At 39.7% G+C, this 16,509-nt stretch overlaps 1 protein-coding gene and 1 pseudogene across 2 annotated transcripts in view; both read right to left on the bottom strand.

Annotated features, from left to right (window-relative positions):
* DNAH6 (dynein axonemal heavy chain 6) overlaps window positions 1–16,509 on the bottom strand; it is a 248,852-nt gene that overhangs the window by 94,923 nt on the left and 137,420 nt on the right. For both annotated transcript variants that reach the window (XM_019756389.2, XM_074332256.1), the window contains 2 exons: window positions 12,465–12,696; window positions 554–706 (listed from right to left, as the gene is read on the bottom strand). In XM_019756389.2, coding sequence (XP_019611948.2) covers window positions 554–706; window positions 12,465–12,696 — 385 coding nt within the window. The remainder of the gene's footprint in view (window positions 1–553; window positions 707–12,464; window positions 12,697–16,509) is intronic.
* On the bottom strand, window positions 4,024–6,643 carry LOC109460716 (ubiquitin-conjugating enzyme E2 variant 2; annotated as a pseudogene).

The raw sequence follows: 16,509 nt of genomic DNA, 5'->3' as shown, positions 1-16,509 counted from the left end.
AATTCTCATGAAAGGACATAGAAAGAAGGGAAAGAGCGGGGCAGACAAATAGTGGCATATGGAACCTAGCACAGCATTTGGAGAAATGGAAGTGCACAGCAGTTGTTGAGAGAGAGAGAGAGAGAGAGAGAGAGAGAGAGAGAGAGAGAGAGAGAGAGAGAGAGAATTCGTTTCTGTTTAAGTTGTACCATAACCTTGCTGATAGGCAAGGGAGTCAAAAATACTGGACTCCTCAGGCAGGGCACTGAGGGTGTGTAAAATAAATTTGTGTTTAAAGAATGATAAGAGAAGCTGTCTAGTTTGGACAAGACTATGTCCTCCATGGGGGCCATAGGGTTTCTGTTTTCTGCTTTCCATGGACCTTGCTGGGAGTATGGTGAACCAACGCTTTGAATGCAGGAAATGAAGTACAGAGAATTACAAAGGAAATCAACTGTACTGAAAACAAAAATTCTATCCATAGACTCCTTAAGGGGATTGGTAGACCATTTTTAAAAAGGCTGAAACAAGTTTTTGTTTTACAAAGCCATATAACCATTTTCACACGTCCTACCTCATCTCTGTTCCCCTCGGAAATTCCTGCTTCTTTTGCTCTCGGTCTGGTGGCTGCTAAAACCTGCTCCAGTTCATCCTTTTCAAATAAATTAGGCACTTCACCTGAGTTCAAGATGTTATTTATATCTTCTAGGAACTCTTCCACTACAATCTGTAGAAGAAAGCAGAGTAATCATTGTAACTCATTCAACCATTTTACATTTATTACATGTAAATTATAAAGCAAATATTTGATCAAAATTCACATTGAGTTAGTTTTATATTTATCTTATATAGCTATATTCTGTTTTGGGGGAAGTGAAATGCTCTAAAAATATCAATTAAATCCATTTGGTCTGATGTATCATTTAAGGCTGCTGTTTCCTTGTTGATTTTCTGTCTGGAAGGTCCATCCATTGATGTCAGTGGGGTGTTAAAGTCCCTACTATGACTGTATTACTGTCAATCTCTCCCTTCATGTCCATCAACATTTGCTTTATATATTTAGGTGCCCCTATGTTGGGTGAATAAATGTTTACAAGGGTTATAGCCTCTTGCTGGATTGATTCCTTTATCATTATGAAATATCCTTCTTTGTTTCTTTTTTTTAACAGAAATTCATCAACCTTCCCCATGACACTTTTTAAAATTATAAATGCAGGTGTTAAAAGAATTCTGAACATACTTTTGATACTACTAGCAGTCAGCCCCCACACAGCTTCAAAAATTAAATATTCATTGTACCTGCTACTTTAGACAATTTAAACTGAAAACTCTTTCCCTAAGCAAGATGGATAAAGCGTGCCATTTCTTTTTCCCAATTGAGATTTTTACTTTTTAGAAACACACATGCTTCTGCAGCTATCTGATACTTCTCACCATATTGTCATCTTATAAACCTGAATTCTATTTTGAGCACTTCAGGTTTGTGTTTAATGACAGTGCCTTAAAAAAATTGAGCTGCAATTTTCCTCCTGTTACCGGAAACATAATATCTGTACATACATTAAATATATTCTTTTTTTTTTTTTTTTTAAAGATTTTATTGGGGAAGGGGAACAGGACTTTATTGGGGAACAGTGTGCACTTTCAGGACCTTTCTCCAAGTCAAGTTGTTCTTTCAATCATAGTTGTGGAGGGTTCTGTTCAGCTTCAAGTTGTTGTTCTTTCAGTCTTAGTTGTGGAGGGCGCAGCTCAGCTCCAGGTCCAGTTGCTGTTGCTAGTTGCAGGGGGCACAGCCCACCATCCCTTGCGGGAGTCGAACCGGCAACCTTGTGGTTGAGAGGATGCGCTCCAACCAACTGAGCCATCTGGGAGCTCAGCGGCAGCTCAGCTCAAGGTGCCATGTTCAATCTTAGTTGCAGGGGGCAGAGCCCACCATTCCTTGCGGGACTCGAGGAACTGAACTGGCAACCTTGTGGTGGGAGCCCACTGGCCCATGTGGGAATCGAACCGGCAGCCTTCGGAGCCAGGAGCACGGAGCTCCAACCGCCTGAGCCACCAGGCTGGCCCCATTAAATATATTCTTAACAAATGTCTAACTCTTGTTTACCAGCTGAAATTCTTTTACTTAATGTGTGGGTATTTTGCATGGTGATATTCAATCAAGACATTACCAAGAGTAGGAGACTGTTGATTTAAGACAAGTTTGAGAGCCATTAAAATTAATTGTTGTGTTTGTCCTTCTGGTGTCTACAGAAGCCTCATATTTTCTTGGGACATCATTAGATGTCTTAGCTCTTGAAGTATAACTTTAATGCTATGTGAATTTTGCCATTTTGCTAACACTGGTATGTTCCGTGCATTCACCATTCTACTGGAATTACTTATTCCATTCATATTAACTTTGGTTACAAATCTAACTGATGGAGGAGCTTCTGGGTGTTCAGGTCCACATTCTACTTTCAAGCTATATATTTTGTTTTCATAATTTGTCTATGGAGATGACCATCTTTTCCTGCAGCCCAATGCAGCTGTACTTCTTTTGTCTCTTATATCTTTATTTTAAAGTCTATCTTGTCTGATGTAAGTATTGCTACCCCAGAGTTTTTGTCATTTCCTTTTGCATGAAATATCTTTTTCCATCCCTTTCAGTCTGTGTGCCTTTCAATATGAAATGAGTCTGTTGTAGGCAGCATATGTATGGGTCTTGTTTTCTTATCCATTCAGCACCCTATGTGTTTCGATTGGAGCATTTAATCCATTTACATTTGAAGTGAGTATTGATAGGAACATAGTTATTGCCATTTTACTATTCATATTTATGTGGGTTTTTTCCTTAAAAAAGTCCCTCTAACATTTTCTGTCATACTGGTTTGGTTGTGATGAACTTCTTTAGCTTGTTCTTGTTTGGGAAACTTTATAACTCCAGTTTTAAATGATAGCCTTACTGGGTAGAGTAGTCTTGGTTGTAAGTCCTTTCTTTTCATCACTTTGAATATTTCAAGCCAATCCTTCTTGCCTGCAATGTTTCTGTTGAGAAATCAGCTGACAATGTTAAGGGAGTTCCCTTGTAGGTAGCAACTACCTTCCTCACGATGCTTTTAGGATTCTCTCTTTGTCTTTAAACTCTGGTGTTTTAATTATGACATGTCTTGGTGTTGGCCTCTTTGGGTTCATCTTGTTTGGAACACTGTGCTTCTTGAACTTGTATGTCTCTTTCCTTCACCAGGTTAGGAATATTTTCCATCATTCTTTCTTTTTTTTTTTTTTTAATTTATTTTTTTTTTTTAAAGATTTTATTGGGGAAGGGGAATAGGACTTTATTGGGGAACAGGGTGTACTTCCAGGCCTTTTTTCCAAGTCAAGTTGTTTTCCTTTCAATCTTAGTTGTGGAGGGTGCTGTTCAGCTTCAAGTTGTTGTCCTTTCAGTCTTAGTTGTGGAGGGCACAGCTCAGCTCCAGGTCCAGTTGCCGTTTTCTAGTTGCAGGCGGCACAGTCCACCATCCCTTGCGGGAGTTGAACCGGCAACCTTGTGGTTGAGAGGATGCATTCCAACCAACTGAGCCATCCGGGAGCTCAGGGGCAGCTCACCTGCAAATTTTAGTTGCAGGGGGTGCTGCCCACCATTCCTTGCGGGAGTCGAGGAATCGAACTGGCAATCTTGTGGTTGAGAGGATGTGCTCCAACCAACTGAGCCATCCGGGAGGCAGCTTAGCTCAAGGTGCCATGTTCAATCTTAGTTGCAGGGGGCGGAGCCCACCATCCCTTGCGGTACTCAAGGAGTTGAACCGGCAGCCTTGTGGTTGAGAGCCCACTGGCCCATGTGGGAATCGAACCGGCAGCCTTCGGAGTTAGGAGCATGGAGCTCTAACTGCCTGAGCCACTAGGCTGGCCCCATTAAACATATTCTTAACAAATGTCTAACTCTTGTTTACCAGCTGAAATTCTTTTACTTAATATGTGGGTATTTTGCATTGTGATATTCAATCAAGACATTACCAAGAGTAGGAGACTGTTGATTTAAGACAAATTTGAGATCCATTAAAATTAATTGTTGTATGTTTGTCCTTCTGGTGGCTGCAGAAGCCTCATATTTTCTTGGGGCATCATTAGATGTCTTAGCTCTTGAAGTATAACTTTAATGCTATGTGAATTTTGCCATTTTGCAAACACTGGTATGTTCCGTGCATTCACCGTTCCACTGGAATTACTTATTCCATCATATTAATTTTGGTTACAAATCTAACTGGTGGAGGAGCTTCTGGGTGTTCAGGTCCACATTCTACTTTCAAGCTATATATTTTGTTTTCATAATTTGTCTATGGAGATGACCATCTTTTCCTGCAGCCCAATGCAGCTGTCCTTCTTTTGTCTCTTATTATATCTTTATTTTAAAGTCTATCTTGTCTGATGTAAGTATTGCTACCCCAGAGTTTTTTTCATTTCCTTTTGCATGAAATATCTTTTTCCATCCCTTTCAGTCTGTGTGCCTTTCAATATGAAATGAGTCTGTTGTAGGCAGCATATGTATGGGTCTTGTTTTCTTATCCATTCAGCACCCTATGTGTTTCGATTGGAGCATTTAATCCATTTACATTTGAAGTGAGTATTGATAGGAACATAGTTATTGCCATTTTACTATTCATATTTATGTGGGGTTTTTTCCTTAAAAAAGTCCCTCTAACATTTTCTGTCATACTGGTTTGGTTGTGATGAACTTCTTTAGCTTGTTCTTGTCTGGGAAACTTTATAACTCCAGTTTTAAATGATAGCCTTACTGGGTAGAGTAGTCTTGGTTGTAAGTCCTTTCTTTTCATCACTTTGAATATTTCAAGCGAATCCTTCTTGCCTGCAATGTTTCTGTTGAGAAATCAGCTGACAATGTTAAGGGAGTTCCCTTGTAGGTAGCAACTACCTTCCTCACGATGCTTTTAGGATTCTCTCTTTGTCTTTAAACTCTGGTGTTTTAATTATGACATGTCTTGGTGTTGGCCTCTTTGGGTTCATCTTGTTTGGAACACTGTGCTTCTTGAACTTGTATGTCTCTTTCCTTCACCAGGTTAGGAATATTTTCCATCATTCTTTCTTTTTTTTTTTTAAATTTTTTTTTTTAAAGATTTTATTGGGGAAGGGGAACAGGACTTTATTGGGGAACAGGGTGTACTTCCAGGCCTTTTTTCCAAGTCAAGTTGTTTTCCTTTCAATCTTAGTTGTGGAGGGTGCTGTTCAGCTTCAAGTTGTTGTCCTTTCAGTCTTAGTTGTGGAGGGCACAGCTCAGCTCCAGGTCCAGTTGCCGTTTTCTAGTTGCAGGCGGCACAGTCCACCATCCCTTGCGGGAGTTGAACCGGCAACCTTGTGGTTGAGAGGATGCATTCCAACCAACTGAGCCATCCGGGAGCTCAGGGGCAGCTCACCTGCAAATTTTAGTTGCAGGGGGTGCTGCCCACCATTCCTTGCGGGAGTCGAGGAATCGAACTGGCAACCTTGTGGTTGAGAGGATGTGCTCCAACCAACTGAGCCATCCGGGAGGCAGCTTAGCTCAAGGTGCCATGTTCAATCTTAGTTGCAGGGGGCGGAGCCCACCATCCCTTGCGGTACTCAAGGAGTTGAACCGGCAGCCTTGTGGTTGAGAGCCCACTGGCCCATGTGGGAATCGAAACGGCAGCCTTCGGAGTTAGGAGCATGGAGCTCTAACTGCCTGAGCCACTAGGCTGGCCCCCCCATCATTATTTCTTCAAATAGGTTTTCAATTCCTTGCTCTCTCTCTTCTCTTTCTGGTACCCCTCTGATGTGAATGTTGTTCTCCTTTTGGTACCCCGATCATGTGAATGTTGGTATAGAGATCCCTTAAACTATGTTGTTTCAGAAATCCTTTAAACTATCATCATTTTTTGGGATTATTTTTTATTTTGCTGGTCTGTTTGGGTATTTTCTACTACCTTGTCTTCCATATTGCTGATTTGATCCTCTGCTGGCCTGCTGTCACTGAAAGAGCCTTTGGTGGTATGCAGGCCAATGCCAGCTGCCCTCTGCTAAAAGAGCATCTGGTGGTGCATGGGTCAAAGCCAGCTGCCTGCCACTGAAAGAGTTTCTGGAGGTGCGTGAGCTGGGTGGGACGAGGTCTCAGAGAGTCGTCAGGGTGGGGAGATTGATGTTCACCAATTGGGACAGATTCAGATTTGGCTGTGTGTGGGGGAGGGCTTAACACAGGAAAGATGGCAGCTGCGAGCAGGCTGTGTGGGAGGAATGCTTAACATAGGGACAGTGGCAGTTGTCCCTCAGCCCTTGTCCTGAAACCACATCACTTAATTTCTCCCTGTGTGTATCTGGTGCCCCCCAAACCACTGTCTCTCTGCCAGAGCACAGGGTGAGTGCCTGTGAGTGAGTGAGTCTTGCACAGGTCTTTTAAGAGGATGCCTGGGTTTTCAGCAGCCTTCTGTCTCACGTGGATGGATGGAACCCCTGCTGATTTTCATGGCCAGACATTGTGGGGGCTTCTCTTCCCAGCACTAGTGCTCTGGGCTGGGGAACCTAGTGTGGGGCTGGGACCCTGCACTCCTCATAGGGGGACCTCTGCAGCTGAAATTCTCTACAGATTCTCAACCACCACACACCGGTGTGGAACCAGCCTGTTTTTCTTCTCTGCCCCTCCTACCAGTCTCAACATTGCTTCTCCTGTAAATCTTTAGTTATAGGACTTTTACTCAGCTAGTCTTCAGATGGTTCTCCAGGTTGATTGTTCTACAGTTTATTTGTAATTTTGATGTGGTCATGGGAGGAGGTGAGCACAGCATTTACCTACTCCCCCATCTTGACTTCAATAGCATTCCTAAATTTTACACTTTTCCTTCTCTTTCCCTTACATTTTAGGTTATTGATGTTACAATTTACATCTTTTTTATATTGTCTATCCAATAACTGTTTTGTAATTATGCTTATTTTTGCTATATTTGTTTAACTCTTAAATTAGCACTATAAGTGAAATATGTACCACCATTTTCATATTACAGATTTTAATTTTAACCATTTATTTACCATAACAACTTAGATTTTGTACCATTTTATGTTTTATAATATTAATTAGCATCCTTTTACTTCCACCCAAAGGACTTCCTATAACATCTTTTGTAAGCAGTAGTAGTGGTAATAAACTTCCTCAGCTTTTGTTTGTTTGAGAAAGTATCTCTACTTCATCTCGGAAAGATTGCTTTGCCAGGTATAGAATTCTTCTTTGATAGTTTTTTTCCATCAATATTTTGACTATATCATCTGATTCTCAACTGGCCTGAAAAGTTTCTGTTAAAAATTCACTGATCACATTTGTAGGGTATCCAATGGACACTTGTCTTATTAGGGAGACCACTTCATGGATAGTGTAGGTGCCTGACCACTGCAGTGCATATCTAAGTGTATATATATATATATATATATATATATATATATATATATATTCACAGGAAGTGGAGCACAGGATAAGGAATAGAGACAGTGGAAATGTAACACCTGTGTGTGATGCGAGAGGGGTAGTAGATTGGGGAAGGGGGGTTATCACTTTGTGAGGGATATAAATGTCTAGCTATTACATTGTTTTGTACACCTGAAGCTAATAATAATAATAATTCACTCATCATCTTATGGGGGTTCCCTTGTATGTAACTTGTCTATTTTCTGTTGCTGCTTTAAAAATTCTTTGTCTTTGACAATTTAGTTATAATGTGTCTCAATGTAGGCCTCTTTGAGTTCCTCCTGTTTGGGATCCTTTGGACCTCATAAATCTGGACGCCCATTTCTCTCCCCACGTTTGGAAAGTTTTCAGTCATTATTGCTTTAAATAAACTTTCTATTTCCTACTTTTTATCTGCTTCTTCTGGAATTCCCATAATGTGGACATTGTTCCTTTTCATTGTGCCCCATAAATCCTGTAGTCTTTCTTCACTCTTTTTCATTTTTCCTTTTAGACTCCTCTGACAGGATAATTTCAAGTGTCTTGTATTGTTAAGTCATTGATTCTTTCTTCTACATGGTCAAGTCTGCTTTTGAAGCTCTCTATTGAATTCTTTAGTTCAGTTATTGTATTTTGCAGCTCTAAGATTTTTAAAATATTTTTTTATTTCTTTATTGAATTTATCATTTTGTTCAGCATTATTTTCCTAATTTTTTTACTTATCTGTCTGTGTGTTCTTGAAGTTTACTAAACTTCTTTTAGATTATTGTTTTGCATTCTTTGTCTGACAGTTCATAGATCTCCACTTCTTTAAGTTTGGTTATTGGGACTTTATTAGTTTCCTTTGGTGGTGTCATGTTTCTATTTTTTATGATCCTTGATTTCTTACATTGGTATCTGTGTTTGAGTAAACAGCCTCTTCCTTCAGACTTTATAGGTTCACTTTGTCAGAGACAGTTTTTCACCAGTCAACTCAGTTTGGATTTCTGGCTGTGTCAATTGGTAATGTCCTTGAGCAGGTGGAGTTTGCTATCAGGGTGTGTTCTAGGGTGAGTCCAATGCCTGAGCTCTGACGTCAGAGAGGGTGCCACTAGTTGTATAGTACTGCTGACATGGTTCCCTGCCCAAGCAAGGCTACAGGATGGGCTCTATGGTTGTCTGGCTTCTCTGGATTGTTAGATTGTTGGGACTGGGTACTATACTCAGCAGTAAGCAGGGCTATGAATTAGATTCCCTGCCCTGGCAGGGCAATAGAATGGGCACCATAGCCTGCATTACTTATTTTTGGGGACCTGAATCAAGCAAGGCTGTGTACTGAGTTCCCTGGACAGATGAAGTCACCATTTTTGCTCTGCAGATGGGGAAAGCTACAAGCTATGTTCTCTGCTGAAGTGTCACTGTAAGAAGGGCTGTTGGATGGACTATGCAGCTTCCTGCATGCTCTGGTTAGGTTTCCTGGTTGGGTGTGCTACAGCTTATATTCAGCACCAGGTGGGGCTATGAATTAGTTTCCCAGTTTGCATGGAGCAGGAGAACTATCTCCGAGGCCAAAAAGGCTCTCTGTTTATGGCAAGGGTGTCCAAACTTTTTTCAACATTTTTTACCAAGGGCCATATGCAGTAAAATACACAAACAGCTGGGCCACTCACTCAAGGTGAAGTACGTGTTGCCTCACCTGGTTTATTTAAGTAAACTAAATATATTTTTGGAATTTGCTGCAGGCCAATCAACAATGGATTGTGGGCTGCAGTTGGCCCATGGGCCGCAGTTTGGACACCCCTGATTTATGGTCTTGACTCAAGCTGACTTGCACTCCAAGTTCCCTGGCTGAACAGGGCCACTGCCTTTGCTCTGTAGATGGTCAGGTCTGCCTGCCAGACTCTGTTGAAATGTTGCTGTACTGTGCAGCTTTCTAGGTGTTCTGGCCAGTCTTCCTCATTGGGCAGGGCAAGAAGGTATATTCAGCAGTAGGTGGGGCTATGAATTAGCTCACATGCCTGGGTGGCATGGGATAGCTGGCTCAATCAGCCTCCCAGGTGTCCCTGGTCAGGCTTTCTAGCTGGGAAGGGCTGAGAGCTACACTTAGCGGTGGATAGGGCTATGCATTATTTCCCCTGCCTGGGAGGAACAGGGAAACTGTCTCCAAGTCTTGAAGGACTCTTAGTTTGTGGTCTTGACTCAAGCTAATCCACACCCCAAGTTCCCTGGCTGAACGGTGCCACTGGCTTTGCTCTGAACCTCTTGTAGTCTCTGCTCAAGTACTGATGGGTTACACAGCTTTTCCGGTTTCTAGCCAGGCTTTCTGATTGGGCAGAGTCAGGAGCTACACTCAGCAGTGGGCAAGGCTATAACTCAGCTACCCTGCTTGGGTAGAATGGGGGCACAGACCAGACTCCAAGGACAGAAAGGCTCTTTGAGGACCTTTAATCAGACAGACCTGTGCCCTGCTGAGTTTCCTGGTAAGACTGTGCCACTATTTTGGCTCTGCAGATGAGCAAAGCTGCTGGTTGGGACTACTACTTAGGCACTGTGGGCAGGAATTCAGTCTGCTCAGCTCCAAGTACTGACTGTTATGTCTCCCCACCCCCATCAGAGTTCTAGTGGTCGAGCCCTGCAGATTCCCCTGTGATCCCCATGATACAAGACTGGAGTGAGACTCCCAAAAAGTGACCCACAATTCTGGGTGATCTGGATGTTTGCGCTGGGCTCTCTTTTTCCACTGGAGGAACTGGAGCTCAGGGGGGAGGTCTTGTTGTGATGCTGTGCCAACCTGGGGGAGGAGCAATGTGGTCAGCATGTAGCTGTTCCTCTTACCCTTCTAATGCCATCTGTCTTGGTCTCTGTGGAGAGAGTGTGTGTGTGTGTGTGTGTGTGTGTGTGTGTGTGTGTGAGAGAGAGAGAGATTCGGTCTCTCCTCCTCATTCTAGGATTCTTTTGGTGGTGTCTTGTCTATGAATAATTGTTAGTTGTTCCTGTGAGGGGGAGTGAAGTTGAGACCCACCTATATCACCATCATGGTGATGTCGCTGTCTATAATTTTGTCCTAATATTATTTTCCTGATATTGTTAGATTGTTTATCTGTATTCTCTTGTAGCTCTCTTAGCATCTTTAGAACAATTGTTTTAAATTATTTGTGGGGCACTTTGTGGATCTCCATTTCTTTGGGGCCATTATTGGAGGTTTATTGTATTCCTTTGGTGGAGTCGTGTTTTCCTGGTTCTTAATGATCCATGTAGCCTTACATAGGTGTCTGTACATTTGAAAAGCAGACTTTATAGACTGACTTTGGTAAGGGAAGACTTTCACCGGCAGGTGTAGGCCTACTGGAGTATGCTGTAACCCCTGGTCTAGTGGTGCAGAATGCCAAGTTCAGGGGTGTGTGGTAGCACTGGGTCCAGGGGCATGTTATGTCTCTTTGGCTCAGGCCATGGGGGTCCACAGTATTGACAACTATGTATATTTTGGCTAGAACTGTAGGGGGTCCATAGTGGCTACAAGGGCTATTGGTGTCCTCAGTGGTGCCCCTAATTCCATTGGCTAGGGACCAGGGCAAGCATTGGTGGTGGACAGAGACAGTGAGGTGCATACATTTGACTGTGAGTCCTTTATCATTTGTAAAAAGTATTTACATACTCAGATATAAACTCACTGCATGTCACAGATATTGAAAATATTTTCCCATTTTGTGGTTGTACTTAATCTCATTTATGGTGTTTTTAAAAGTAAAATGAATTTTAAGATGTTTATGCATCAGATTTATTGTTTTTTTATTCCATGGCTAATTTCTATAAAGGTATCTTTTTTCCCTAATGTTAAAATATGGAAGTGTAGTCAGTGTAGAAAATCCTCTACAATAGAATAAATTCAAGATCAGTTAAAGTGGTTGCTGTAGACATAGATGTAAATTCTATTTTAATTTTAAAGTTAATTTAACCTAAAACATAGCCATTATTTTTCTTTTTTCTTGAGTAAAGCCTATTTTCCTAATTGAGTTCAGTTAGGGAATTTCTTTCTCTTTCTTTCTTTCTTTCTTTCTTTCTTTCTTTCTTTCTTTCTTTCTTTCTTTCAAAGATTCAATTCTCTCCCTTTTTAAAAAAAACTTTTGTTTATTTTAAGTGTGTTTTTCCAGGACCCATCAGCTCCAAGTCAAGTAGTTGTTTCAATCTAGTTGTGGAGGGTGCAGCTCACAGTGGCCCATGTGGGGATCGAACTGGCAACCTTGTTGTTAAGAGCACTGCACTCTAAACAACTGAGCTAACCGGCTGCCCCCAGGAATTACTTTCTTTTTTTTAATTTCTTTTATTTTTATTTTTTTAATTTTACTTAAATTTTGCCTCTGTACAATTGTGTTCTTTTTTTTTAAATTTATTTTTAAAATTTATTGGGGTGACAATTGTTAGTAAAATTACATAGATTTCGGGTGTACAATTCTGTATTACATCATCTATAAATCACATTGTGTGTTCACCACCCAGAATCAGTTCTCCTTCCATCACCATATATTTGATCCCCCTTACCCTCATCTCCCACCCCCCACCCCCCTTACCCTCTTATAACCACTAAACTATTGTCTGTGTCTATGAGTTTCTGTTTCTCATTTGTTTGTCTTGTTCTTTTGTTGTTTTTGGTTTATATAGCACATATCAGTGAAATCACATGGTTCTCTGCTTTTTCTGTCTGACTTATTTCGCTCAGCATTACACTCTCAAGATCCATCCATTTTGTGGGAATTACTTTCTTATATTCACCTCTACAGAAATAGTTTATTACCTTCTGCTATCTATGTATGTCCCCTCAAAGAAATGTTAAAACCTCTCATCCCCTAAACTTTGATCATATTTATTTACTTAGAATTTAAAGGGGGAAACAGTAGTTGGTAAAATAAATAAAAATGTGTTATAAAAGACTTTTATAAGGTCCCAAAAATCTCTTATCAGTGGACACAAGTGCCTGAACTACATCATACAAACTATTCAAGCACAGACATGATTGTAACACTCATACCTTTCCTGATCCTTACACTTTGATTAATGAACTATGTACCTGTGTGTCCGTGAAGAGGAAAACCATATCCTTGTCGTCTACACCAGCTTGTTTGTACAACTTCCTCAGGTCTTCGTGAAAACTGTCATAATTATATCCCCGACTCAGTTCAATCTGTAGACATCTGTAACCACATATGTGGGCGGCAAGTCTGGTAAGAGACTGCTTGCCGGTGCCTCCGACTCCAACGAGCAGGGCGTTGCCTCTTTCCTGACGAATCATGCGGGCAATTCTGCAGGAAGCAAATCAGAGAAAGACTTATTTCAAGTGTACAGATTTGGCTTCTGCTCAGAGAACCTGCCCCATTGTAGAAGGCTGGTGGCTAGCGGAGTGTCATCCCTGAGCAAATGGCCACAGGAAAGACCAAGGTATGTCTGAGATTCACGTTTGGGAGAGAAGCGGACTGGCCTTTTCCTTATACCCATCTCTTCCACATTTCCTATATGCGATTAGACTTGGTCATGCAAATTTAGAGTAAAGTAACATATCTTTTCTCTTCTTCAAAGTATGAAGAATTCTGTCTTTCTTTCTTTTTATTAAAATTTATTGGGAGTGATAATGGTTCATAAAATTACATAGGTTTCCAGGGTATAATTCCATAACACATCATCTATATATCGCAGTCTGTATTCAGCACCCAGAGTCAGTTCTCAAGAGTGAAGGATTTTGTCAGAAACTCTGACTGATCTAGGCAACTACTTATGTTAACCATTATATTGGCAAGCCCAGGTCTCCAAGCAGAAAAATGATTAGACCTACGAAAAGACATTGCAGTTCAGAAGGAGAGATCAATAGGAAAAAAAATCTAAAATGGATTTACTATAAGATATCGACAAAATTTTAGAAAATTTTTGATTCATGTTAACAACAAGAATTTAAACATCATTGTAATCATAATATTAAAGTGAGCTCACAGAAAGGGAAAAAAAAATCCGAGTTTAGGAAAAATTGATTGGAGATGGAAAAATCTGACTACCAAATCAAAAACCTCAGTGGAAGATGGGTCTTACAAATAGGATACCATAGAAAATTGAATAGGTAAAATAGAAGACAAACTCTAGAAATTTGCCCAGAACTCAGAGAAAAAATATAATGATGCTTAAATGCCAAGAAAAAATGGAAAATAAGGAGGACAAATCTGGGAGAAACAAATGGGATCCCAGAGGATAACAACAGGAATTGCAGAAGGAGAGACAAAACAAAACTGATACAACAGTGACTGAAATAATAGAAAAAAAACCCTCACTGCTGAGCCCACATATCTGAAAATGTCACTGAGGGTCGGGAAAAGAGAAACCAAAGAAGAGAGGCAAAACACTAAATATTTTCTAAGAGATATATAAATATAAATAAAACATGTTTGTGTAGGTGTAGGTATGTATGCATATGAGGTTGGACAATTAAGTTCGTGAACTCATGCTAGAAAAAGTGTTGCATACCTCATTGCTGAATATCACTATGGTCACCTTTGAAGTGCTCCCCTTGGGAAGCTATGTACCGATGTCAGCTCCTAGTCTACCCTTCAAAGCAATTTTGGAACTCTTTTTCTGGAATGGCCGTCAGAGCTGTCATCGTATTATCCTTGATGTCCTGAATATGATCAAAATGTCTTCTTTCAATATTTCCTTTATCTTCGGGTAAAGAAAGAAGTCATTGGGGGCCAGATCAGGTGAGTAGGGAGGGTGTTCCAATACAGTTATTTGTTTACTGGCTAAAAACTCCCTCACAGACAGTGTCCTGTGAGCTGGTGCACTGTCGTGATGCAAGAGCCATGAATTGTTGGTGAAAAGTTCAGGTCGTTTTCGTCTAACTTTTTCACTGAGTCTTTTCAGCACTTCCAAATAGTAAACTGGGTTAACTGTTTGTCCAGTTGGTACAAATTTATAATGGATAATCCCTCTGATATCAGAAAAGGTTAGCAACATCGTTGCAACAAGTTTGCAAACTTAATTGTCAGACCTCGTACGTTTATGTATATATATGTGCATATATGTATCTATTTCAGACATGTAGACATATATATATATATATATACATGTATATATATATATAGTAGAAATATATATTTTAGCTGAGAAGTTTGTGAACATCTAAAAAGCAGATATAATAGATTACTCCCAAAGGGACAAATAATTTTAGACTGACCTGAGGCATCTATTTTACAAGATGGCATTCCATAAGACAATGGTTACAGAAGGAAAGATATCATGCTATTGTTCAGAGAGTAAGCCATCTACCAACCCTTCCTAAAATATTCCTTGAAGATATATAGAGAAGTATGAATAAAATTTAAAAACTCAAGAAGGGGGAAAGGATGTCAGTATAAAAGTGAACAGTATATATGAGAGTCAAGTCCATATACTACTACTAAGATAATAAAAAGGTAATGAGAATGTCAGTAAATTCTTCTTAAAAAGAAGAATTTTTACAAATGTAAAAATAATTTCCTATTTTAAAAAATTATCATCACCATTATCTAAAATCTCAGATTGAGTCATCAGAAAGTAGGAAATCATGGGAGAAATGTAAAAGCAGGTTTAATTTCTCTCTCTCTCTCTGGAAATGATCATCTATCTATCCGTCTATATCTCATTTTATTCATGATGTTGATAATTGGAGAAAACAGAGTTCAAATATTTGAAAAGGGTAATGACTTTCAAATTATTTTTAATTAGGAAAGTAAAACATGGTCATTATAACCAATGGGAGAAAACCACTGGTACCCCTTTAACCACTTGTGAGCTCCATCATGAGGGCCCGGATGCTGTCCTGCTCTCTGTGGGAACAGTGCACATTGCACACAGTGGGGGCTTCATACATCAAATTGTTAAATCAATTTATGTCTGTTGAGTTGTATGTGTGTGTTTACAAAATGGAATTAAACTCTACATCACATTTTGTTTATGATTGTTTTGCTAAATAATGCATGTTGGACATTCTCATGCTAGTTAATAAAGCAATAGATACACCATAATTTATTTAGCTAGTTCCCTAGTGATGGATATTTAATTTTCTTTATGTTTTTGTTATATCAACAATATTAAAAAGGAACAACTTTATAGCTGCAAATAGAATCCTTTCAGATTGAGAGAGCGAAAGAGAGAAAGAAAAAACAAAAGAGATTGCATTAAAAACAAATAGATAATAAATTAGGGTAGCATAAATGTGGAGGTTAAATCCATGTTTTAAAATAATATTTAATTTTACAGGATTGTGGAGGCAAATATAAGTGTTAAAGGCATAATGTTTAACTACATTTGCCATAATATAATTTTGTAAAAAAATATGTGCTTATATATTTGAAAGCAGCACACAATTTTAAGAGTGGTTGTCTCTTGGTGAGGAGGTGGAATTATGAGTAATGTTTTTCTAAATATTCTGTAGTGAGTGTTTTTAGCATATAATCAGGAAAATAATCACTATTTTTTAAAATAAAAAAGGATATATTTCTGCTTTGTAGGAAATATAAAGATGCCTTCCTTATGCAGTAGTTCTATCATCAAAAAGATCTTGGTAATACGAATTTTTATAAATAAAATTATGTGAAAAAAGGAGACAAACATGTCATTTCTTGTTCTAACAATCTCTGAAATTCAGTATGCTTTTACCAAATCATCTATATTGAAGTAATCAACTTCTAGAAACCTTGAGTAAGAACTTTGAGTTAGAGAATGTTGATTCAACAGTTCTATGTGTCATCATCTTTGGTGGTGGGGCTAGGAGCTGTGTAGCCTCAGCATAGAATGGGGAGTCTACCAAGGACATATTTTGAAAAGTGCTCCTCCAGGACAAAGCATAGACTCCTAGGCCATTATTCAGGATCTTCTAAAACAAGAATCAAACATTCAAACTTGTGTCCTCCAGTTGTGCACCTTCTCCTGCCCCTCAGGTGTCTGTTCTTTCCCTGCCCTGACTGCCTTGATGACACTGCTTTGTCTAGAACAGCAGAACAATGGTCTGGGGGCCAAACCTTGCCCGATGACTGTTGCTGTTGTTGTTTTTTAAATTTTTTATGGCCTATGAGCTAAGAATTATTTTTAGATTT

The sequence above is a fragment of the Rhinolophus sinicus genome, linkage group LG05 (assembly GCF_036562045.2).
Source record: "Rhinolophus sinicus isolate RSC01 linkage group LG05, ASM3656204v1, whole genome shotgun sequence".
In the NCBI taxonomy this organism is placed as follows: domain Eukaryota; kingdom Metazoa; phylum Chordata; class Mammalia; order Chiroptera; family Rhinolophidae; genus Rhinolophus; species Rhinolophus sinicus.
This window is presented reverse-complemented; position numbering and strand designations above follow the sequence as displayed.